This window comes from Triplophysa rosa, linkage group LG2, assembly GCF_024868665.1.
Source record: "Triplophysa rosa linkage group LG2, Trosa_1v2, whole genome shotgun sequence".
NCBI lineage: Eukaryota > Metazoa > Chordata > Actinopteri > Cypriniformes > Nemacheilidae > Triplophysa > Triplophysa rosa.
The window spans coordinates 23,824,343-23,850,774 of NC_079891.1; the positions used below are offsets into that span (position 1 = coordinate 23,824,343).

A 26,432-nucleotide genomic window follows, 5' to 3' on the forward strand; every position below is an offset into this window, starting at 1 on the left:
AGTCCATAGGCGTAATGATTTTTATACTGTACAAACTGTATATTTTATCCCCTAAACCTACAGATCATAGAAAACTTCTGTACGATTTGTAAGCTTTTTTTGTCCATGGGGATCTCAATTGTGTCCCCATGTATTGGTGTGCATTCAGGTTTAGCTCCCCAACGGGATATAAAAACAAGGTAAAGATAAATTTTGTAAATACCTAAACAAGTCTGATTTACCAGCTTAAAATGTAGCCATATATTACCAGATACAGATATAAATACTGAAGATTAGTTAATTTAACCAACAACGAATAGGCCTATGGGAGGTCTTTTTCTGTATGAATTTGATTATTTTTCATTTAGCATTTTCTGTTGTCACCAAGAAATGTATTTGGGTCGCAGCCCGACAGTTGATAAATACTGGAACCACACCAACATGTCTTTTTTTGTCTGCTGAGGTGAAATTTAAGTTTGGAGGTCATTTTACCTTTTGTTCTAGTCTGTGTACCTGCCAAAGATCAGAAAACTGAAACATTTCAGAACAATAACCACATGAGGGCGACAGAGCACCAAAGTTTAAACTTCGATAAAGGAATTATGGAGATTCGCCCCATGTGTACTCCAACAGCATCTGAAAAAGAAATGGTCTTCTACTGTAAATAATGACTATATGCACTAAATATAGATATACACTTTTTAAGTAGGGTAAATTTAGGTACATTGGGGCACTTTTTGACATTGAGATGACTGTTAAAAAAACTGTCTCTATATCTACATGAATTAACCCTAGTTAAACCCTGTTTAGTCCAGTTTCATTATTACACCAGAGATCACCTTCTCTCTCTGAGAGTCAGAGAGAGAGTTTTAAATAAAGATAACATGATCAGATATGTTTTTTGGCAAAAAGTTGAGGTAATATAATATAGTTAAATCGTCTCAGTTACGTATGGAGGGAACGAGACGTTGTGTCGAACCGACAGAATGGGGTTTGATCTTGAGAACCTATCATCTCTGATTGTACTTTTTAAAGGCCAATGAAGTTGGCGAATGTTGTGGCATGCCAGTCTCTGCCCAGTACATACGGGTATAAAAAGGAATATGGCATGCCCATTCATTCACCTTTTGGGCTGAGGAACCTGAGAGGTATTCCCGGTCGCTGCAGTGGACGGCGAAGCATTGTGGCAAGAAGGACACAACTTCTCATTCCCTCCATCAGGGAACTCAGGTTACATACGTAACCAAGATGTTCCCTTTCTGTCGGTGTCACGACGTTGAACCAACAGAATGGGGTTCCTATACGAAACGCCACGGCACTGCGCCGCGTCACGAGTTCCAGCGGAGCGACACTGACCGGCCTGGGCGAGTCAGAAGTGAGTGCAACCGCGAATCGTAACCTTATAATCGTAACAGCTGTACAGGTGGTGGCCTTTGCTACTCTAGGGGCAAGATAGCCGCCCGACACCGTAAGGGACACTGGGAAGCGCTACCCCCTCGCCTGAGGGTAGAACGCTATGGAGACCACATCTGCCGTAGGGAGAATGAGCGTGGAATACCTACATGGTACCTACAGTGGGGAGAACTCATGGGAGTAGTAGTGCGGGGTCCCAACAGGCGTGCACAGAAGCGGTGGAGTCCACCGAGGGGAGGTCACAGGTTGACCGATAGGGGAACCAAGAGTGAGGAACGTCAGACGGGGACTACCCAAGGAGGGGAGTCACTACGTGTGGAGCACTTGCTCAAGTATAAGGGTTCGCCTTGTGAGGGAAACTCACCTATATTGGGCCTGGAATACGACCCGCTCTGCCCGGCTCGTAAGCTCGAAGTGCTTAGTGATGGATGGAATGCCTATACTTCGTCCAGTGGAGGAAGTAGGGAAGCTGGAACAGTGCACTGACTCACCTGATGAAGGTGAGAAGGCACTTCGCAGGCGTACACCCAGCCGGCCATCAGTCTTTCCAGGACCTAGACAGGACTTGTGCAAGGAGGCTCACTGGGGGGAAGGCGTACTTCCGCTTGTCCCACGGCCAGCTGTGCGCAAAAGCATCCGTGCCGAGGGCGGCCTCGATCAGGGAGTTCCAAAGTGAGCAATGGGAGGTGTCCAGGGAGGCAAACAGGTCCACCTGCACCTGCCCGAACTGCTCCCAAATGAGCTGGACGGCGCAGGGGTGGAGCGTGACCTGCCGAGAGAGCGCATCTGGTTGAGGTCGCCCAGGATATGAGTGGCGTGCAGGGATTCCACCAGCTGCTGACTCCAGAGGAGGAGGCGTCAGACGAGTTGCGACATCTGCTGTGAGCGAATTCCCCCCTGGTGGTTGACATACGCCACGGCAGCCGTGCTGTCCATGCGGAGCAGCACGTGCTTGCCCTGGATGAGAGGAAGGAACCTCTTCAATGCAAGCCAAGCAGCCAACAACTCTAGGCAATTGATATGCCACTGCAGGCGGGGTCCCGCCCAGCGCCCCGACACTGCATGCCCGGTGCACACAGCACCCCAGTCAAGCAGGGAGGCATCTTTCGTAACCACTACGCGCCTCGAGACCTGGCCCATCAGGACTCCAGCCCAGAGGAAGGACATGTCTGTCCAGGGTGCTAGGGTGCGACGGCAGTGAGACGTGATGTGAATACGTCCCGTGCCGGTGTGCCACACTTTTCAAGGAACTCGACTCTGAAGCCAATGCGGAAGCGGTCTCATATGCATCAACCCGAGCGGCATGACTGCCGTCGAGGACGCCATATGCCCCATGAGGCTCTGAAAAAGTTTCAGTGGGACCGCTGAGTGCTGCCAGATGAGGGTCAGACAGCGCAGCATTGACTGGGCAAGCTCGGTGGTGAGGCGTGCTATCATGGTAACAGAGTCTAGTTCCATACCGAGATAAGAGGTGCTCTGCGTGGGGCAGAGCTTGCTCTTGTCCCAGTTGACCCGTAGGCCACAAGGTCCCTGTGCGTACACAACAGATCTCGCGAGTGAGCCAAGATAAGCCAGTCGTCGAGATAGTTGAGGATACGCACGCCCTGCTCCCTGAGGGGAGCGAGAGCAGCCTCTGCGACCTTGGTAAAGGCACGGGGAGACAGGGCCAGACCGAAGGGCAGGACCTTGTACTGGTATGCTCGACCCTCGAAGGTCTGTGCGGTCTGTGCCGTCGGAGAATCGAGACATGAAAGTACATGTCCTTCAAGTCGATTGCCACGAACCAATCCTGATGTCGGATAGACATCAGGATGCGTTTCTGCATCAACATTCTGAACGGGAGCCTGTGAAGGGTTTTGTTCAGAGTGCGCAGATCCAGGATGGGGCGCAGCTCCCCACCTTTCTTAGGGACGATGAAGTAGGGGCTGTAAAACCCTGAAGACATCTCGGCCAGAGGGACGGGCTCGATCGCCCCCTTCGCCAGAAGGGTGGCGACCTCCTCCCGAAGTATGGGAACATTCTGGCCTTGCACTGAGGTGAACAGAATGCCCCGAAACTTTGGCGGGCACCTGGCGAACTGGATCGCGTAGCCGAGATGCATCGTCCTCACTAGGTTGGGGAGACTGTAACCAGGCCCCTAGATACCATGACAGAGGAACTAGTGGGGAGATCTGCAAAATCGTCCCCGTGGGGGGATATTCTGTGGCTGGCAGCACGGCTAACTCGCCAGGGGCGGGGCCCTGGGGAGACGAGCAGGTCTGCTGACTTACCTGCCTTAAGTCTTTGCTGCACGACGCACCGTCGAGTGGAGAGTGCTGAATGCTGCAGCATCAGCGTGATGCAACGTCGGGTAGAGGCTGCTGCATGCTGGAAACGCCCAGGGAGGAAGGAAGCTCTCTTTGTGAGAATGTGGGCGCCAGGCCCTGAAAGCGGTGGTGGTGGCTGGAGCTGCGCTCGATGTCCTGGTCCTCCCTGGGCTGTCCCCGTCTCAGGGCCGCTTCTTCTTGTTCGGCTGCTGACGGGGAGTCCTCCGCCCACGGGAGGCCGCCTGAGAAGGGGGCACTGGAGCCGGGGCAGGAGGAACGGAGAAGCGGGGCTGCTGGGAAGCAGACGCCATCCGGGACCTCGACGCCCTGCTGGGGACCGGGTCGTGGCGGGGTAAGATGTGTTTGATGGCCTCCGTCTGCTTCTTCACCATAGAAAACTGTTGGGAGAAGTCCTCGACCATGTCACCAAACAGCCCACCCTGCGCGATGGGTGTATCGAGAAAGCGGACTTTCTCAGCGTCTCGCATCTGCGCAAGGTTTAGCCAAAGGTGTCTCTCCTGGACCACCAGAGTGGACATCATTCGACCCAGCGCGCGCACCATCACCTTGGTCGTCCATAGAGCGAGGTCAGTGGCGGTGCGCAGTTCCTGCATAACCGCTGAATCGTGCTTTCCCTCGTCCAGTTTCTTCAATGCCTTAGCCTGGTGGACCTGCAGGATGGCCATGGCATGAAGCACGGAGGCAGCTTGACCCGCGGCAGTGTAAGCCTTCGACACCAGTGATGAAGAAAACTTACATGCTTTGGAAGGGAGCCTTGGTCGGTCCCTCCAGGTGGCGGCCGTCTGCGGGCACAGGTGTACCGCGAGGGCACGCTCAACCTGGGGTACATCGACATAGCCCTTAGCTGCTCCGCCGTCGAGGGAAGTCAAGGTGACCGAGCTCGTCTGACGTGTATGTGCCGAAAAGGGGGCGTGCCAGGTCTTCATGCACCTCCAGGAAAAAAGGTACCGTATCCAGGTACCAAGAATGGGCACGCCATCTTCCTTTTTATACCCGTATGTACAGGGTGGAGACTGGCATGCCACGCCATTCGCCAACTTCTTTGGCCTTTAAAAAGTACAATCGGAGATGATAGGTTCTCCAGATCAAACCCCATTCTGTTGGTTCGACACAACGTCGAGAGTCCGACAGAAAGGGAACTGACAGTTATATCTGACAGATTCATTTGGTCAGTGTCTTGACAGAACCCCAACCCCTGTGAAAATGAACCATGGTTTAACTTCACCAACCATAGCCTTTTTGGTTTTATTTGTAATACAACCATAGTAACCACAAATTAACCATAGTTTTTCTACAGTAACAATATTTGTAGTAAAACTGTGGCTATACAGTACAAATGGTAATCAGAAATGTCAAAAATGATTGTTACACTTTTACTATAATAAGGTAATTTCCACACAAAATATCAAGAGAAACTATATACTTAAGTACCTTTAAACACACTGCTTTAGTCCAAAGTTAACTGACCGTTGAGTAGTTTTGCTTAAATAAATGAGATCAGTGTTTTGCACACAGATGTTTAGTGCTCTGTGCCTTGTGTCGGACGGTGTCGTGGCATCTTTGGCATGCACACCAGCTGTGATGACACCCTCTTTGTTAGGGAAGAATGCTGTTGCTATGTTACCCATCAGTTAGCGTTTACTTGTTCCAGTGCTCTGTCTTCACTCCTGACAGGGGGAGACCTTGTTTAAAAGGAACTGTATATATATTTCCAAACGCTCTATTGGCTTGTAAGATAGTGGCTCAGTGTTAAAGACTTGACAGCACTGAACTAATGCGCTAAATCCAGCCTTTTACAGCCAGCAAATATTGTCTCCACAATCTCTGTTACATCTTAGACAAGTTTAATTTACAACTGCATGTGTAATGTTTAATTGTGCTTTCCTGTTGCTGACACCAAGGTCACAGGTTCGATTCCCAGGGTGCAAATTGATACACATTGAATAAAGTGTAAATCGCACTGACTTAAACTGCAAGCCAAATGGATACATTTACTGTAAACTGAATTATAATTGTCATAAATAATGTCTTAATTAACTTCCTGAATCTGATGCGCTGAAATAAAGAGCTTTGAGTTATTTGTGCTCTTGGGTTTATAAGAGCACCAGCCCCTGCCATGCTATTTTAGTAATGCCACTGGTGTCATCTAGCCAAGCAGCGCTGGGTATTGTCCATGTTAAATATAATGAGGCCAAGTGCCTAGAGCGCTAGTTAGTCCGACTAGAGATATGAGAGGAGACTGCATCGCTGGCAGCCTGTAAGTAGAGAGCATATATACAGACACGCCCCTGTTGAAAAACCCCCAGCATATGCTGGTTAGGTGTGTTTTAAAGCAAGGTAGCTGGTTTGAGCAGGTTCAAAACATACCTAACCAGCGTATGATGTTTTTTTTTAACAGGGACATTTACACAGACACACACACAGACTTTTGGTAGAGCGATGGCAGCAGCTGATGATCACAGACGACTGAGAGCTTGCTTGAGTCTGGTTTGGGGGCAGGGGCAGAAATTTTCCAGGGCTTGGGGTAATAGTGCCACGGAAAGTAACATTAATGTCAAGATGTTTAAAGGGTGAAATGCCCTTGTTGTAGAATTCACTGTAAAATGAAATCAAAGGGGCACATATTGCTTTTTAATTAGTCTTTTTACAGTAACTGGGTTGGGCGAATTATTTAAAAAGATATTTTGGATTTTTCATTTATATCAAGTTCTTTAATGTGCTAGACAGATCCAGTTAATGACGTGTTGGGGTCACTGTGTACGCGGTGTACACACAGGATATACCAAATGGTCTTTGATATGTTCGTTGGTTTCAAGTTGCAGTTAGTTTAGACCAGCATGACCACATGAACCTCCAGAGAGAGATTGTGTATGTGTGCCTTAACGTCAGAGCTACGCTATTTTAGATCCCTGTTTCAGCTTTTTAACTTAGGAAATTTTTAAAAAGCTGCATGTGTGACAAAACTCTTTTCCTTTTTTGCTTTTAGGAGAGGCAGAGGCTTGAGACCATCCTGAATTTGTGTGCCGAGTATAATAAAAGTGACCCTCCTGTTTGTGTGGACACGGGAAGGGCTGTTTTTTTCCCGGGGATGGAGGTCTCTGACCCTGTGAGTGTGGCAGCCCACAGCTCTCACAGACAGAGAGAAAGTGAGGAGGAGAACTTAAAAGAGGAGTGTAGCAGCACTGAGAGCCAGCACCAGGAGGTACAACACACACATTCACACACAACATAATCATACGCACTCTAACAATAAGACCAACAGATTGATACCCACATACACACACACAGAGAGAGAGAGAGAGAGAGAGAGAGAGAGAGAGAGAGAGAGAGAGAGAGAGAGAGAGAGAGAGAGAGAGAGAGACGAGCGACGAGGAGCGAAAGAACAGGAAGAGAGAGAGAGAGAGAGAGAGAGAGAGAGAGAGAGAGAGAGAGAGAGAGAGAGAGAGAGAGAGAGATTGGGGTCCAAAACTCTGAGAAAACATTGACAAGTTGTGATTCAAGATCTGATTTAAACCAAGGAATGCACAGTAACTTTTGCAAATAAATGCAAATATGAAATGTTCACTTCATTACCAGTTTAAAACACACACTCATGCTAAAAATCCATCACAGCAAATGAGTCATGGCAATAAAAACAAAATTCTAAAATTAATTTGATCAATTAGCCATTGATTGAAATTGTTATGTTGATAATGTCATATGTAATATAATTTGAAATAAAATGTATATTATGTGTATGTGCAAGTAAACCAAAATAGAAGCAAATTCACTAGTGGTTTTAGGCTGTTGAAACCCACTGAATAAAACACAAAAACCTACTATGAGTATGAGTATAAATACATTTACTTAAATATTAAAACATATGTCCACATTTTATATGAGATTTGGTTAAAAGCATTCATGCACTCTGTTTGTGCACATTCCCATGTTCCCATGTAGCAAACCAAACATGTTTACAACAGATTTTTCAATTGGTCTGCTGCTAGTGGTCCCTCTTGAATTCACCTAGTTTCTTCCCAGTATTGTTTCTGCTTCATCTCTAAATGCATCTTTTCTCTCATACTCTCCCTCTCCTGAGCGAAAAAGCTTTTCATTCATGTTTTTGTACAATGTGAGGCAGAGTTCATTTGTTGCAACTAGTTGAAATTTTCCCGAATGGCCTCAGATAATGTAAAATCAAACTATACTTACATCTACATTGTAGTTTTTGTGATTGAAGCAAACTAATCCACATCTAGAAAATTGTAGAATATATTATATAATATTTTATAATAGTTTTTGCCACATAATCATCTTAATGTCAAAGTGTCCCAGTATACCTTAATTTACCAATTGCCAGTGTTTGAATGTAATATTGAACTAATGAATGTAACTATGAACTAATAAGTAGAGGATTTTTTTCCAGAATGCTAACTGGTGGTAAACTGTGTCAAATGTTTTTAGATTAGGTAGACTTGGGTAAAGTGGCACAGGTTACCCTCTGTTCCTCCCTGTCTTGCCTTTTCTCTGAATTTCATTCCTCTCAGTTTCTTGATCTCTCTTTCTCAGCATGAAGATTCTTCAGTACTGGGGCAACAGGAGCGAGTCTATCTGGAGGATGAGCGGCTCAGGGTTCTGGCTCGAGTGGACGAGTTAAAGACACGTGTCACTGACCTAGAACAACAGATACAGGAGTCCAGGCAAGAGGTTAGACTGAGTTCTTACGCTGTATGGATGTATCTCCAAAGGACATGTTCCTCTGGTTCCATCATATCATCAGCACCAGAGCGCTACGAGCAAGAGATGTAGATATTCACATTAGCACTAGTAAAGTCTGTTTAATCGCTAGTCCTTTTCATCCACATCATTGAATCGCCATCTGTCATGCATAGATACATCTTTGGTGTTGCATATTAAAATCGATGTGAATGTGCGATTTTGCCTGATCAGCAGAGCTATGCTATTCATAATAACAGAAGCATATGGAAGCGAACAGAATGTGTTGTTTTATTGGCAGGCAGAGATGGAGAGAGCCTTACTGCAGGGAGAGAGGAGGGCGGAGCTTGATCAAGTGGAGGCTGAGTTAGAGATCATCAATCAACTTCAGCTCAAACTGAATGAAGTGGAAAATGAAACGCAGAGGGAGAAGGAGAAGGTGCTTTTTTTCGCCAACGCTTCCCTGTTTTCAGTTTATTTCTCTTGAAAACTACTGGATGTGGATGCATATTTACTACCATGCTAGTTTCTAACCTGACTTTTAACTCGAATTAATCCCAATGACACAAGCTACACTGCATGTGGAATGGCCGATCTTTTTATAAAAATCTTTAGAGACAGTAAAAACAATGAATCTGGACTTAAATCTCCAATATGATGTTACAGTCAGCTTCTTCTTTAACTACAGCAAAAGGGGAGTCACACACAACCTAGCTACAATAAAATATTGCAGCAAGTATCATAAAGAATCACATTGGGGAACAGCCTTGTGAAACCACAAATCAACACAAAAAATTGTGTTTGTATCCTACACACTCCAATTAGACAACTATTATCTTTTTAACAAATTGAAATGTTTTCATATTTTGCAACTTTAGGAGAGGAATAAATGTAATCTTACAAACATTTATAATACATGATATACAGTACTGTAAATATATATTACAGTCAGGTGAGCCTTTTTCTTTCTGAATGTCAGTATGTTGTAGGTCGAAGCCTGTCTCATTCTGAGTGGCAGAAGTCAATCCTCCCCCAAACCGAATAGAGATATCGACATATAACAGTCCACAGATAGACTTTGCGAAGAACTGACTGTCGTATAAATATTTATGATTTACCCCACTGCAATATGGGCTCCTATTGCCATGGCAACCCCATATTGAAAACCTCTGTCTTAACACAGCATGGTTTGTGTCTGTTTGAGCCACATGCTCTGTTGTTTTCTTCTCTCTCCGACGTCACCGGCTTGCCGCGTGTGTATTTTACCTGTGTGTGTGTTACGTGTGTGTAATGTTTTTGTAGGAGAGAGCAAAAGTCTCAGCTGAGCGGGATGTCCTGGCCAGGCTGAGGGAATCGTACAGTGAACTGAAGGGCCACCTTCATAAATGCCCCGAATCACTGAGGGAACACTTACAGGAACAAGTGACCAGGGTCAGTGCGTGCTTTGATACTGCCATACAGACAGAGAGTCACGAGAGATCAAACATCCATACAACTAATTCACTTCAAGATAGACAGACAAGAAAGAAAAGCATCGCAGAGCTGTCAGTAGATCTAAATAATTAAAAACTATTGATTTCATGGTTTTCAGAAGGTAACATAACGTCACACTTTCAATGTTTCTGAATACTACTTTTGATGTTTTAAAGTTTTGCATTTAATATTTAGCTTTAAATTTAAGAATTTAGCTTTTTTATTCAAATAAAACTATTATTATTATTAGTCTGGCTAATACTAGGCTTATACATGTTGCGCTTATAGGACTTGTGATATTTAAAGGGGTAGTTCACCCAAAAACTAAATTCTGTTATCGTTTATTCACCTCATTTACTCATATCAAACCTGTATGACTTTCTTTCTTCTGCAGAACACAAAAGAAGATATTTTGAAGAATGTTGGTAACCCAAAACCATTGGTCCCCATTGGTTTTGTGTCCATACAATAGAAGTCTTCTTCTTTTGTATTTTGCAGAAGAAAGAAAGTCATACAGGCTTAAAATGTCAAGAGGGTGAATAAATGATGACAACATTTCATTTTTTTTGTGATTTTAATATTGAATAAAATATAGAAGCTGAAAATGACTTGATTATTGTAACAGGTCTCATTTAACTATAGATTTAATTTACTCTTAAGAAAGAGTAAACCCAAAAATGAAAATTCTGTCATCATTTTACATAATTTCAAACTGCGATGACTTTCTTTCTTCCGCAGAACACAAAAAAGTTATCTTGATGAATGTTGTTAACTGGCCCCCATTCACTTGCATTGGTTTTGTGTCCATACAATAGAAGTGAATGGGGGCCAGTGCTGTTCGGTTACCAACTTTCTTCAAAGTTTCTTCTTTTGTGTTTTGCGGAAAAAAGGAAGTCATACAGGTTTGAAATGACGAGAGGATGAGTAAACGATTTGCATAATAAACAACACGATTGTTTTGTGTATGTATTAGAAATCAGACAGAATGGCATTATGGAAAATGTAATTAATCTTATACAATAACAAATTGACCAGGCCTAATAAAAAGTTAGGAAAAGAATATAAAAAAAGAAAATACATATAATAAAAAATAAAAAGACAGAATAGAATTTAGAAACCCATCAAGTGTATTGGTGTATTTACTCCTATTGGTTGTTAATTGCCAATCAGAAATAGATACACTGTGACTGTTGGAGTATATCGCGCTCCAATAACACCAGCCATAAATGAGCAAAAAACACACGTCATGATATAGCAGCCTTAACTGGACAGCTTGTTAAGATCTTGGTCTGTACAAACTGCACAAATGTCCCATGGCTGTTTGTGTTGCCTGTGTATGCACTACCCTATCTAGACAAAATGTGCTCATGGCAATAAAGGGTTTACACACTGCCTGTGGTCCACCTCTGCTCTCTTACGAGTTGTTGTTTGCTGTGTACGAATGAAATTCACGTATTTGTATGCCTGCCCTTGCTTTTTTCTCACACTTTTATTTTATATCACTAAATCTTACTAATTCACTGATAATGTAATGAATCGAGCGAATCACCTCACTCTTCTTTAGCTCTGAACTGTTTGCGCTTGATAACAAACAAGCACCAAGCACAGGATGTTTATGAAATGGATTTTTGTGAGATTCATTGAAAAAAACAGTTGCGTACAGATAACCTTGTTTAGCAGATGGAGTGATCTTCAGCGGCTTGTCATTGAGGCACATTTGTCTGTCTGCGTGTTTGTTTTTCCCATCTGTTCGTCTGCCTCTGTCTTTCCCTCACCCTCGTCGTCTCTCTGTCCATCTGTGCGCGTGTGTCTGTAGAAGGCAGAGGCGCTGGAGTCGGCCACTAAGCGCTTTGAGGATTTGGAGTTCCGCCAGTTGGAGAGAGAAAGCAGCATTGAAGAAGAGAAGGAGGCGGTCAGCCGACAGCTGTTGAAGGAGAAGGCAGAGTATCACCGGAGTGTGGCCAAAAGGAAGGTAAGGGCACTGATCTCTGGTCGGTTCTGTTAAGGTATTTCTAAAATCGAATGTAATAGAATAGAATAACATATTATAATGCGTTTCTTGTTTGTATAGGAAAAAATGGCAGTGCTTGAGATTCAGGCAAATCAGTTAGGTCTTCAGGCTGCTCAGGATTGTGAAAGGATGGTCAAAGACAGAACCCTCGCCTTACAGATGCTCAACAAGGTTGAGAAGAACATCTTACCTCCATTTACACTTCATCCAGAGTGTCTTCATTACAGTTATGTTATGCAACTTTATTCTTATTACTTTTTTTCAGGAAAAAGACGGACTGGCTGCTGTGGAGAAGAGATACCAGAGCCTGACAGGTGGGAAGACTTTCTCCAAGGCTCCTAACACTTCAAAGGAGGTAAGAATATTCTCCAGCCGCAACTGAAACTACAGGTCCATTTTGGCTGGCAAGTGAACTCTTTTTAACTTTGTTGTCAGTCTAAGCTGTTCAACAGACTGTGTACAGAAATCTTGTGATCTGAACTTGTTTTCTTTCTGTAGGATCATTGTAATTCATGAGATATCGCAGTATTTAGTACACTGGTTTTGAAATAGTTGTAGCGCTGTGTACATCCTGATGGTGCTGCTGTCTGTAGGGATCCACCCGAGTCTCTCTTAGCAGCGATGAGCATGTTTTTTCTGGGTTAGCGCCTCTGGCAATGAGCTTCATGCCGATGTCTGTTTGATCAACTATAAAATATGCAGGGGGAATATGAAGAAGTTTGATAAGACAAACAATATTATTCAGATGTTGTTTGGCATGGTTTGTGCAACACTGGCTGCGTGCTGCTTTCTGACTGTTCGTATTCAAACCAGGAAGTGCTGTACATCAGCGAACCTGACCTTTTAGATGAGCTCCCTACCCAGCATTCTCTGCTCTCAACGTCTTGTTGTCAAAGCTCCTCACCTCCTCCCTTATATTCTAACAGGCCACAGGAGGTAAACACATAGCATGACCCCCCGAAAGATTAACTAAACTAATTGAACCATTACCAAGGGAGGGTTCACCCCCCAAAAAATTCTGTCATCATTTACTACTGTCCTGTGTATAACTCTTTCTTCTGAAACACAAAAGAAGATATTCTGAGAAATGTCTCCGTGGTTTTGTGTCCGTACAATGGAAGTCAAAAGGGTCCAATGTTGTTTGGTCACCAACGTTCTTCAGAATATCTTCTTCTGTGTTCTGCAGAAGATAAAAAGTCATACAGGTGTGGAATGGCATGAGGATGAGTAAATGATGTAAGAATTTCGGGTGAACTATCCCTTAAAGTAAATTACTACCATTAATAAACAGGTCAGTGGAATACTCAATTCAAATGTGGCACTTTGCTATCAATACAAATTTTTATCATGACTTACTGTATATGTAATAAATTGAATAATGTAGTTTACCTGCCTTTTTTGCTAACCAACATTTATTTTTATAGTTTATTTGGCCTTAATGAGCAGCTGACTTTACATTATACCTTACTAAACTCCTTTATATCATTTAGTCATTTTAATCTTCATAAGTAAAATCTTTCTTCATGGCGTATACTGTGTGGCCTACTTGGAAACATTAAAAGAATAAACTATTTATTCCTAATGGACAAATGGAGTGTCAAGCCTGAAATGTTTGCATGCAGGCCCGGTACTAGGCCTGCGTCTACTGTGGGGAGGGCAATTATATATTCTAGCAGGGCAGATATATAGAAGTATATATCAAAGTTCAGTGAATGCATTATTTTTACATTTTTTCTATGATTAATTAGATTATTTAATAGATAATACAAAAAGGATTTTGTAAGTATTGAATAATAAGTATTTCATTTTTAATTATTCGAATAGTCAGCTGGATATTTTTGAAGGGCCCAAGAAAATCTGAGGAGGCCCAAGAAAATCCAGCCCCTCCTTAACTCGGCCCTGTTTGCACGACATTATTTAAGTCAGTGGTTCTCAAACTTTTTTGTTGTAAGGCCCCCTTTGTGTAGAGTGCATTGCTTTGCGGCCCCCCAAATAAAGACTTACAGTATAATCTTAAACTCAAAATTTTTATTAAACCAAGAAAATATTCAGTTAAACAATGCTAAAACATCAATTCTTTTGGATGGTGGTGTTGTTTTTCTGATGTTTGATTGCACAAAATGTATGATAAATATCTATATTTCTAAAATGCCACAAAATCTGTGGCCACCCTGGAACCATCTCGGGGCCCCTCAGGAGGCCACGGCCCCCAGTTTGAGAACCACTGATTTAAGTTGTGCCATGTGTTGTACTAGCAGCAGCTATAGTTGGAGAAATGGAAAAGAAGTCTGGTTTTTATAAAATGTTTGCACTGTGAGATTTCACTATAACAAATAACACATTTTGTTGTGTGACTGCACGAACTGCATGACCTGTTGTGTTCTGTCCAGTTTTGAGCAGTTTTGTTGTGGTCACATGTTTTAGTAATGGAAAGGTAAAAATTGACAATCTGTATATACCCACTGCATGTTTATTGGAGATTTTTCCGAGTGTGGCTTGTTTTTGATTTGTTGAGTAGGAGCATGGGTTTCGTCAACGTGTGTGCATGAAGTTTTCATTTGCGTAGTTCTTTGTGCATCATCAACTGGTATCCTCTGTGGATGTGTGTGTGTGGATGGATGTGTGTGTGTTCAGGAGTACCTCAAACTCTCTGATGTATATAAGATGTATGGAAACGGATGTTTCCCAGCCCAGACTGCCTCCTCTGCTCCTAACGCTTTCTGTCTCCCGCTGGCTGTAACACCAGACGCACCTCGTGAGGTATGACTCCTCCAGTCTTTCATCCCTGATAGAATAATTTCCTTGCTTTTTCTCCTGTTTCATTTTGCAATGCCATTTAGCCTTAGTTTGTTGCGCTTCAGTGCCCTTATCTTGCTGTCAGAATTACCCATTTGCTCTCTTCTCTTTTTATTCTCCTCACCTCTCTTGATGTTGTATGCTCTGCTATGCCAGCTGGCTGGCTTTTGTGTCTTTCTGCTTTTGTATACCCACAATGCCCTCACTTTACCTTCTGTGTGTGTGTGTGTGTGTGTGTGTGTGTGCGTGTGTGCGTGTGTGTGTGCGTGTGTGCGTGTGTGTGCGTGTGTGCGTGTGTGTGTGTGTGTGTGGGCCATGCTCTGATGGTGTAAAGGAGTATGTGACAGTTAGTCAATTAAACCAGCTGTTCGGGATGCCCACGGTTGACCCCTCCCCCACATCTTCCGTCCAATCATTCCAAGCTATTGTCGCTGACCCTGTCGTCTCCAGCCGCACATCCCAGTGGGGCTCTTCACAGCCGCTTCCCATTGAGGTGTGTGCACCACTGTTTCCTGGTGTCTTTGGGTTCATCTTTGTTCCTGTTTTTTTTTTTTTTGTGGTAGCTGTTGTGTCATTCTGGATCGGTTCATTTAGAGCAGTGTGTGAAAACAAGAATTGAAATGGCTTGGTTTGATATTGTATTGATGTCTTCTTCATCAGTTAATGTCTTAGTTTTCTTATCTACATACCACTTTTAATGTTTGCAATCCATTTTTTCAATGCATGTTTTTCCTCTTTCAAATGATTCTCTTCTAGTTCATCTCTGTATCAAATCTTTCCTCTTTTCTATTTCGATTCCTTCATCTGGATTACATTCAGACCCAACCTGCATGGAGTAGGCCTTCAATTCCCAGGCTAGATTCAGAACGCTGGTACCAGGAGATCATGGCGGCTGGGGAGCCCAGCAATACATGTCCTCCCCCTCTGCCAGCTAAATGTCTCTCCTCACGTAAACCATTGCAGGTAAACTCTCCTCATCTCGTCTTCTCTGCTTGCATTCTTTTGTATGTCTCTAAGTTCTATGTCTTTTCTTCGTGACCTCTCAGTATCCAGACACTTCTATGTGTATATACAATTACATGAAAAACGTAGTACTTATAATCCAAAGTATTTGAGGTTCTTTCTTCCTCTTCGTGACTGGATGCGATGTTCTACATTGCTATGGGAAACAGTCGCTGTATTTGTCATGGTGTGTTTTTATTTCAGGTATCCAAGCAAGACGGAGATGTGGGACAAACCAATGGCACCTTCACTCCCCCGCCTTACAGCGTGACCAGCTCAGGCAGAAATACGCCCACCAAAGTAAGAAAACTAATCCAAAATGCCTTTAGGGAAGTCGTGGCACTCAGCGACCATGTTTGCAACACCTCCAGGCAACAATTAAATCTGACATCAACTGAACCACTTGTTCAGTTGATGAGCTAAAAACACATTTCTCATTTTTTTACTCGGCACATTTTTCACTCTGCGCATGTGCACAGGTTGGCAAGCGCCTCATGAGACTCTTTTTACTGGAAGGTGGGACATCCTTCGCAAGAGTGGCCATATTGAGAGTTGCATTTCCTCCCCATTCGTAGTGATAGCAGTGCCGCATCTTGTTAATATCTATTATCTTTGACTAAACCAAAATTGGAGTTTTCTTTACTTTTAGTCATGACTTTTAGCTTTGAAGAATCTGTTTGGGTGGTGTATGTTTTCAGTGTTTTTTTATTGTCTTTATCCTTTCATTATTATGTACAGAGTCTACCAGATCTGTCTCCTGCTTATTTTGACTTGGACTCCAAAAGACAGTTGGACCTACAAGGCAGAGGTAGGCCACTATTCTGTATCACTACATCAGTTTGTAAACAGTTGTACGATTTATGTTCTGCTGAGCTTAAGGGCTAAAGAAACCTAAAGAAACAAGGTGGTTACGGACCAAACCGTACAGTGATTTCATTGTTCTGCTTTAGGACTCTATGCATATGATGATTCCAGACTCCGTCCTACAGATCCTAAACAGAAACCTCTGATGGATCATCAAGGCCACTGGGGGGTGCCACATGGCGCTCATTCCCCTTTCTCATCTTCAGGAACTCCCATGGTACACCACTCGATTCTGCACCACCAAGCACCCCCAGCTGGAGAATCCACGTATGACACTCTGAGTCTGGAGAGCTCCGACAGTGTGGAGACCAGCGTATCTACTGGCAACAACTCGGCTTACTCACCTGAAAGGTGAGATGCAGTTGTCAAAAGAACCCTCCGTTCTACCTCCATTCCCTTGGCGACGGGTCACGCCGGCCAATTTCCCCATAAATGTTTTTTCATCCTTTTCCCAGAATAGTTCCCAGGTTGTTTCCATGACAACACAGGCATCCATGCAAAGAGTCACGTTATTCTTCTCGTCTTCAAAGTTCGCTCTTGTCCCGAGGCAGAACAAGCACAGAATGTCATTGTACAGAGTATGATCCTTAGAGCCAGGGACCCTTCAGGTGTTTCGTCACAAAAAGACGCTCTCTTGATGTTGGCCTACTTTCCAGCATCAACAGACTTGGGCAAGAATCTTTGACCACATAGATTTTACTTAGACGTTTCAGCACTCTTCAGACTCCTACAGTGTTCACCTTGTTTTCACCCCGGTCAACCTTTTTTTTAGATGGGGCCTCAAGAAAGCATGTAAGGTTTCTGTGAAAAGTAAAATAGCACAAAATCACATCTTCCATCAACACGGCTTCCAAGCCTCAATAAAAGTCAGTGAAGAGAACTATGATCTGTCCGGATTGTCCCACACTCATGTCCCACTGTCTTCCTCTGCCACGGCAACAGTAACCATGTGTGTGTGTCTCCCTCAGTAACAATGGACTGGCAGCGCTGAGGCTGGAGGAGATGGAGAAGATGTTGAAGGAGGCCCAGCAGGAGAAAGCCCGGCTGGTAGAGAGTCGAGTGAGTACCATTAAAGTTTAATTGCCTGTGAAATATAATCTATCCGTCTCCCTGTCTCTCATATAAAAGAGATCTTTTCATGAATTTAAAAAGGAAGCTGCGGTCCCTTTGGCATCGCTGCATTAAAGATTGTTTCTTACCTACAAAGAGTGATAGACATGAAAGGCTAGATCTTAACAAGCTCTCCGACAGTAATACTCACTCAGACAATCTCTCACTGAATTATTTTTTCATGCGTCCCCAGTCAGGCGTGCTGTGTGTTTTATGTATTTGTATGTAGTTTTTTTTCCCTATCGCCTATTAAATCTTCTCACTGTTGATTTAAAGCCCCTCTGTGTCTTAATCTGTCTGTCTGTCTCTTCATCAGGAGAGGGAAGTTCAGGCACGGAAGCAGCAGCTTGAGGCCGAGAGAAAGAGGCGAGAGGAGGTGGAGAGGAGGCTGCTCGATGAGACTGCACACAGACAGAGGCTTGTGGAGGAAGAGGTCCAGATGAGAGAGAAACAGTGCTCTCAGGTCAGTATGTTAGTTTAACACTTACATATTTTGACCTAATATTAATTAGTATGATATTAAAGGGATAGTTCACCCAAAAATGAAAATTCTGTCATCATTTACTCACCCTCTTGTCATTTCAAACCTGTATGACTTTCTTTCTTCGGCAGAACAGGTAAATGATGGTAGATGGTAAATGATGACAGGATTTTCATTTTTGGGTGAACTATCTCTTTAAGAACCAGGATCGTCAATATTTTGTTAATTTTACACATACAAACTCTCTCTCTGCCTCCCTACACTCATATTTTAAGTATAATTCATTGGCTAAGAAAGAGAAACCACAAATTAAACCAAATTAAAGATGAATTTGAAAACATCATTATTCATATAAAAATGCAAATGGTATCTGAATTCATAAATATCTATTTAAAACATTTCAATAGATAGTGTCATAATATTGGTATGATCAAATCAGATATAACTTAAAAAGGACTAATTAATATGGTTAATTATCATTCCTAATCACTAGTTCATATACATTCAGATTTGATATAGATCAAGTTAGATCAAGACACTACCGGTCAAAGTTTTAGACCACTTGAGTGAAATGTTTATTGTTATCTAAAAAAAACGTTTGATCTGAAGGTGCTTTGATGTATGAAATGAAATTCATATACAAAAATATTATAATATATTATTATATTCGTATATACTTAAAATAGAAACTTTTTTCATTACAAATTAAAATTTTGTTTAATAAAAATGTCTTTGAAATGAATGAATTCGACTGAATAATGAAAAAGAGCGGCTAGTAAGAGCACAGATTGAACTCCTTCAATATTGTTTAAAAAGCATCGCAGGGTGAATGGCAAGAGATGGCAAGAGACCATGTCTGAAAATTCTAGGCAAAAGGTGACTACACTGAATATGTTAAAATATGTTTTAAAAAAAGAAAGAAAGAAAACATATATAAACACTATATATTTCTCACAGTTCCTGTTGTTTTATTATGCAGTTTTGATGAGCTTATATATTTCTAAAATGTGGAAAAAATATATAACATTTTTATATATAAAAAAAGTGTTCTAAAACCTTTAACCAGTAGTGTATATTAAAACAAATCACGGCATTTCTAACAATATGAACATATCAAATTATATTGTCAAAATGTCAGTTAATGTTACATGTTATGTTATACATGTTGTGATGAAGTGGTAACATAAGGGACATCTGGTTTCAAGCACTGATCTAAGGTCAGTAGACTAGCGTCTGCCCTCGCTTGAGCAGACAGTTTCGATATCTGTGTACAGCACTTAGCACAGCAGTCTGCTTAACCGGCACAGCTCTGGGGTCAGTGGATGTTTTGAGTTGCTCTTTAAAAGTCTTTATGAGGTCATTGGCTCAGCTTGAGTGGGCCAGACGGGAGGCGCGAATGCACAGAGAGCAGCTCCGCACAGCAGGTGGACGAGAGGAGGCGCACAGACAGATGGTGAAAGGGAGACAGCAGAAAAGAGATAAGACGGGAGGAAGAGGAGGGGGATGAGACAGAGGCAGGGAAGGGCAGGGGCAGTAGGACACCCATGTTTTATACACAGATAAGTGACATTACTGGAACAATTGATTCAGCCTGTGAGTTATTGCAATGGATATACAGTAAATTCAGTTTAAAAAAAGTTTTTTGTCGGTCAAAACATTTTGAATAATTTTAGATTTTAGCAATTTTAATAAAGCATACATTTGATAAGAACCATTTATTCTGTTAAATATTTGAATCACACTTATTAAAAGATTGGCAATTGCTAATCTCAGCTCTTCATTCCTCAGGCTCGGCCAATGACACGCTACCTGCCTATTCGGAAAGAAGAGTTCGACCTGCGTTCTCACGTGGAATCATCGGGCCACTGCGTGGACACCTGTGCGTATGTCATTGTCACAGAGAAAATGTGCAAGGGCCATCTCGTGAAGATGGGCGGCAAGATCAAATCCTGGAAAAAACGCTGGTTTGTCTTTGATCGACTTAAAAGGACCTTCTCTTATTACGTAGGTGAGGTAACCATCACATGTTTTCTTCATTACATTGTAAGAGAAAGTGCTGTTATCATTTTTTGCCACTACAGCTGTAATATTTTATAAACTAGTTATGAAACAAGCAATTTTATACTATTTGATTTTCTAGCAAACTACATCGAATTTAAATGTGAACAAGAGCACATTTTTTATGTTCTGTGTGGCTTACTTTAAATTGTAATATATAAGGAGATGTGCAAAAGAATGAGATACAAAAAAACCTAGAAAACTCTTATACAGTTGATATAGTGGCATGTTCTAGTGAAGTGCTTCATCTCAGTTCTCTCAATTTTCAATCATCCTGTCTTGCTTTCAAATGCTATGTGTCTTTCTCACATACACGCACACACAGACACATACATTTGCTCGTGTGTAGCCTTTTCACCCCCTCACTCCTCATGTTAGTAGTGATGATGATGATGATGAAGATGATGAAATAAACTGCAATACTTTCTCCAGCCCCGCGTTTGTGAGGGATGGGGGTGTAGATTTACCCCTGGCTCAGTTCCGAGTAACAATACTACATTTACAACTCTTCAAAAACATGAAACACAAAAACAATTTATCCTATTATTAAGCAGATTTGTATAATGAATAGAGGCGGGCAAGAAAAAAAAGGTTCAAAGGAAACTAATAAATCTTAACCGTTGACACGGGTGCAAGGGGGCTCACTGGAGGCTGTCACACACTTCAACAGTGGTTTTAAACATTGCGTGCATTCAATATTGAGATCAAATCTGAAGATATGTGTTAATTTGCTCTAAGCAGTGAAAAGGAGGTCTGTTGAAGTAGCAGCGGTTTAGTGTGGGTGTCACACGGCGTTAAATTGAGACAGACAATACTTTTTAGGTGACTCAATGTGTGCACTTCCAGAATTAACGTCTACTTTATATGCTTGTTTTATTTCCCGAGGCAGAGCTTTAAAGAGATTTTGCAGTTTTTTATTTCTGTATCCTGCACTGAGTGATTTATTACAAATGTAAAACACAAATCCCAACACACCCATCGTGTAACGCAAATAAGATATAAATGTCAACTGGTAAATGTAATCTCCTTTCAATCCCTCTTAATGAATAATAAAGCTAATCTGTACAATTATTCTATTTTCTCCCCAAAAAGCTCCTCAATTTCATTTTCTCTAATAGCACTTCATGTTATTTACTCCTCAGATAAGCACGAGACCAAACTAAAGGGCGTCATCTACTTTCAAGCCATAGAGGAGGTCTATTACGATCACCTGCGCAGCGCAACCAAGGTATGCGCAGTAATACACAAACTGTATGTTGTACTGTTTCAGCACCTCCTATTTACTGTCAACATCAATAAATCAACATACCACACAAAGCTAAAGAACACCGCTCACGCTACAGCGGCAACTTATGCGAGCACATGGTAAAAGTTTAAACAGACAGGCGTCTTTCCATAAAGAGAATTTCTTACAGCAGAAGGCGAAAGAGATCAAAGCGGCCGTATGTTCACATGCATTTCGTCATGCTTTTTCCTTTTTGCTCCTGCGACATTCCATTTTTCCTGCCCTGCTGTTGTTCACCATCTTCTTACACTTTTACACACACTTTATCTTTCCATGTGTCCTTATAGAGTCCAAATCCTTCGCTAACCTTCTGTGTGAAGACTCATGATCGACTCTATTTCATGGTGGCGCCGTCTCCAGAGGCCATGCGGATTTGGATGGATGTCATAGTAACGGGCGCTGAGGGCTACACGCAGTTTATGACCTGAGAGTCGGCGGAATGAAATCCGCCTGCAATGAGCGCAGATCGGGCAGGACTCATTTGACAGGACATTTTTATTATAGAATTATGTCACATTTCATTAGAAACTTCGGCCAGCAATGACTGAACTCTGTCAATGGAACTAAAGAAGAACTGGATGCATGTGGCCTGATAATAATATATTATTGTGGAACTGATGGTCAGAGAGAGAGAGAGAGAGAGAGAGAGAAAACATTCTATATATTATTGAAATACATAACACTTACAAAGCTCAGATCTTACAGCATTTCATATCAATCATATGCTCAATATGCATATCTATATATATTTTTACATTTCTAATTTTGTGGTAATTTTAAGGTTCCAAGCCTTAAGGTCAATACACAATACATCTGTGTATCACCAACATTTATTTTACTTTTAGTTTTTTAGTTGCAGAAACAGGAATGACACTGTATTATAAACATATTTGTATTTGACAGTATTCATGATTTGTTTCAGGTAGCATTTTTTTTTACCAAGGTTAATATGTTACTGTGTATTTTCCATTTTTAGTATACTCTTTTTCTGCAAAGATTCTTAAACAAATGGCTCAGGTGCTTAGACAAGTAACAAAAAAATGTACGCCTGCTACCTGATTTGTTACAATGTGTATTGGTCAGGGACCACTGCAGTAAATGTTTTGTGTTTTTAAAAAGCAAACCCTTGTACACTCGTACTGAAAGGTTTTGTCTTGCCAAAGCCATGTATGTACTCTGACTTGCACATATTTTTATTTCAAGGTTTTGAAAATGTGTGTGCCACTTTGATTCAAAGTCAGATATTGTGTGTTATTCAGATTATTGATATACTTCTGGATATCTTTTATGTTTTGTTTTGTTTTTAATTCAGTGCTACATCACTAACAGTATATTTTTAAATATTAGCTTGTTACAATTTGACAGAAACAAGTAGCATATAGCCTACTCTGAGGCAAATAAAAAGTAAAACATAGCTTTCCCTTTTGCTCAGATACAAGCTTTAGTAAATGAGGTTAAAAATGAACACAGCTGTCTGCCAAATTATGTTAAAGCTTAAAAGAAATAATGAATTGAAATAAAGCTGTACTTGTATATATAGCATAATGCATGGCTGATTTAAGACAACTTTGATAAATGAACAGATACATAATCACATGGGTTTATTGTTAAATGCATTTTATTACCACACAAGAAAACGTTTTTATATCACTCGTGCAAACTTTGTGTCATTATTAAAAATGCAAAGACATGCATTAAATCATGCATACAATGTGAAATAATTACTTATGAACGTAAACGAGGCTCAACAGTTTTTTTAAGTCTACAAAAAGACCCCAAACTGATCTAATAGACAAATCGCATCCTTTTTAAGTTACTTTAAATCGGTTTATGGCACGACGAATCTATGTAAATCTCAGCAGGCTAATGTGCAGTTCAATTGACTTTTCGCTGTTGTTTTCCTGAGATAACGTCTGTTTTTCAGACATCCGTTACATTAGTAACCTGTAAATGTCTTGGGAAATGCGCAGGAAATCCCACCGTAATCATTTTGAGGTTTAAAACAAGAACCTTTGTTTGGGCCTGTTCTCTTTTGACAAATGGGCTAACGGCTTTTTTATGTTCAACTTTACCTTACCGATTCGCGGTTAAATTTTGATGTATGGAAATTAGTCTGTTTATCAAGCTTTTGCACCTGTCGATCGTGAACATTGTTTGTTGCTTTTTGTCCAGTAGAGGGCGCCAGTCGACGTCTCTCAGCGCTGTTCTCATGCTCCAGATGCGAGGGCTGGATCTGCGTTCCGCTCAGTGTTCTGCTCTGAGGCCCCGGGGCCCTGAGCTTGTTTTCTTCTCTGCCTCGCACCCAGTCATTACCATAACAGTTAAATGTGCAACTACAAATGTCATCAGCGCTATAATGATGCCAGCTGTCTACACCAGCAGAGCCTCACCAATTAATTTATCACTTGATGCAAACACTTCACACGTTACAATTGTTAAGCAACATAAAAGCATCATGAATTAACCCCAAGAATGTAATCAATGTAAAGAGTGCGCCTCTAAACCTTTATATAAATCTTCGCTTGAACTTTAAAATATGTAACATGTAAACATTCAACAAAGGCACTTATTAAGCATAAGATCTTTGAGTTTCAAAAACAGCGTACTATAAAGCAGCTGAATTCTCCCAAATCAAAGGTTTGTGCCTTGCAAATCTCTAAGGACTTGAGCCGACATGATCAACTGTTGAGCCGGTGGTGAAGATCAACTCTGAGACCTTTTGAGAAGTCACTCGGGAATCAATAGCCTAAGACTTTGAAGTCGCGATCAACCGACTTAATCCATCTATGTGAACCAGCGAGCGTTTTCACACAAGCATAGAAAAAGTTTACGAAGTGCGCATTTACCCGCGCACGGCACTTTCAGACGCACCGAAGTTTATGGTTGCAAAATTACACAGCTGACAATAACACACTTCTGATATAAACTGTTTAAATCATGATATAGGAATTCCTATAAAATGTATGTTTGCGATTGTATTGTTTTAACTTAAACTGGTTTCTATGGGTTTTTGCTGTAATGGCGTGATGTCTGATCCAACAGAACCAGACGTGTCAGCAGTTTGTTCAACGCATTCAATCATAAAAAGTGTTTTGTAATTGTTTTAATGGTAAATAACCGATGATTTATACTGTGTTTTCTCCAGGAAAGGTAAGACTACATGCAGGGTGTCACTGTCAACGCAAAAAGACCTTCAGCCTGTCCTTGACTGCACCCCAACCCCATCTCCCCAGTCTTTAGGTCTCGATGTTCAGCCCTAAGTTTAAAATGCGAGACGCACGTCACGCACCCTAAATAACAGCGCTGTCCCACTGGAGGCGCGAGACAAATACACTTTACTCAAAATCAAACAATTTGAGCGCTGCCTTGCGCTCTCAGAGGAACAGTCAGTGAAATCGCTGCGGTGCATGCATGTTAAACAGATGCTTTTATGGCATGCTATGCAACATGTGTTTTAGCCACATTATCCTCCAAGTTTGTTTTTCTAAATAGGGTTCTGGGGGTGCTTAAACTCGACTCCCTAGGAATTATTACTTCTGTGGGACACTGACTGCTGATATTGCTGATATTTCTGGATGGATGTTTATCTTTTAAAACTAAGTTATATCCTACCAAGTCATCTGAACTTTAAACGATTTGATCGCCCGTATAGGGGAATGAAAAAGAAACAACAGTGAATTCAGAGGGAAATGGTGATGAAATTGTGATGTAACTGTAACTAATGTGTGTGCTATAACATGAACTTGGCATGGTGCGTACGTTGCTCTCTCACCCACTCCTTCTCAACATACATAGCGCAGGGGAGGGGGTTGAAAAGACTAAACAAAGTGAACGAAGTAAACAAACTAAAATACGTTTCGTTCACTTAGACCACGTGGTGTCTAAGTGGAATGAGCATTTTTTAAATAGTTACGCACATGGACAGTTGGATTTATGAGGATAACAGATTTATCACTCGCGCCATCTTCTTGAATCCTCAAAAGCTGTGATTAATTACGGTACGCCGTGAACCTACGACTCTATCCGCCAGATCAGCTATTTCTTAACGTAGGTGGAAAAAATCTCAATACAAACAGCTACTCAAAGTATGATGCACCGACAACACCGGGGCTGTCGGTGGCTGAGGTGCCCGAGTGTGTACTGCTGACTTTCTCTCACGCTTTGCGCAAACAGGGCGCCCCCACGGACCAATTAAGACACGGCGAGTTGGGAGAGTCAGCGCTTTCCTGGGAGAGATCCCACACTTCAACAACCATTATTATCTCAGTCTCTTCAACGTTACGACCGCGGTCGCGAAGATTGCATCAGGCCTACTTCTACAACTGCGAGGCTGAGCCGACTCACAAGAAGAATTACAGTATCACAGTACTTTCGGAAGCCCCTTTTTGATCCAGTGGGCTAGAGAAAGCAGGTGTCAACTTCTCTCATGCAGAGCTATTAAGTGTAAATAAAATCAATTTATCCTCAGTCAGGGTCAGGGAAGACATGCTAAAGCTGCTGAATATTCCGCCTGACAGGATACAGGGCATTAATAGTTTTCTATGCTTGCCTAGAGTGTTGGCAAGATGTCTTGATTCATGAACGCTTTTAAATTTCATTACATAAACTATAAACAAACCCAAGTTCCGAAATAAAAGTCTGCGACGGTAATTTTGAGTATCTGCAAGATAATAACTTTTCATTTGTGGCTTTTTAAGCGCAATGGATGTTACCAAACGACCCAATAAACATTGGAGAAAGGTGTCATCAGTATACCTCTCAATGATATGCACTTGTTGTAATTGTGTTTATGACTAAATAAACTTTTATGGGAATGTCATTTTACACCACAGAGGCGAAACTGAAAAGCACGGGCCGAAAAGCGAGCGAGAGCGCTCGTTGCAAATCCCATGGCAACAGCAACCAGAAAACATGTCTAAAATAGGGGGCAGTGTTCGC

At 41.9% G+C, this 26,432-nt stretch overlaps 1 protein-coding gene across 9 annotated transcripts in view; it reads left to right on the forward strand.

Annotated features, from left to right (window-relative positions):
* phldb1a (pleckstrin homology-like domain, family B, member 1a) overlaps nt 1-23,211 on the forward strand; it is a 51,724-nt gene extending 28,513 nt beyond the window's left edge. For 4 of the 9 annotated variants that reach the window (XM_057353771.1, XM_057353755.1, XM_057353776.1 and 1 more), the window contains exons 7-25: nt 6,706-6,921; nt 8,268-8,405; nt 8,716-8,853; nt 9,717-9,845; nt 11,704-11,859; nt 11,959-12,069; nt 12,164-12,253; nt 12,712-12,834; nt 14,533-14,658; nt 15,029-15,187; nt 15,514-15,657; nt 15,901-15,996; nt 16,435-16,504; nt 16,647-16,911; nt 17,529-17,619; nt 17,987-18,133; nt 19,940-20,159; nt 21,352-21,437; nt 21,782-23,211. In XM_057353771.1, the coding sequence (XP_057209754.1) occupies nt 6,706-6,921; nt 8,268-8,405; nt 8,716-8,853; nt 9,717-9,845; nt 11,704-11,859; nt 11,959-12,069; nt 12,164-12,253; nt 12,712-12,834; nt 14,533-14,658; nt 15,029-15,187; nt 15,514-15,657; nt 15,901-15,996; nt 16,435-16,504; nt 16,647-16,911; nt 17,529-17,619; nt 17,987-18,133; nt 19,940-20,159; nt 21,352-21,437; nt 21,782-21,922 (2,646 nt within the window). In that variant the 3' untranslated portion in view covers nt 21,923-23,211. The remainder of the gene's footprint in view (nt 1-6,705; nt 6,922-8,267; nt 8,406-8,715; nt 8,854-9,716; nt 9,846-11,703; nt 11,860-11,958; nt 12,070-12,163; nt 12,254-12,711; nt 12,835-14,532; nt 14,659-15,028; nt 15,188-15,513; nt 15,658-15,900; nt 15,997-16,434; nt 16,505-16,646; nt 16,912-17,528; nt 17,620-17,986; nt 18,134-19,939; nt 20,160-21,351; nt 21,438-21,781) is intronic. The other 5 variants (XM_057353763.1, XM_057353811.1, XM_057353785.1 and 2 more) reach the window with 5 other exon arrangements.
* The last annotated feature ends 3,221 nt before the right edge of the window (nt 23,212-26,432 follow it).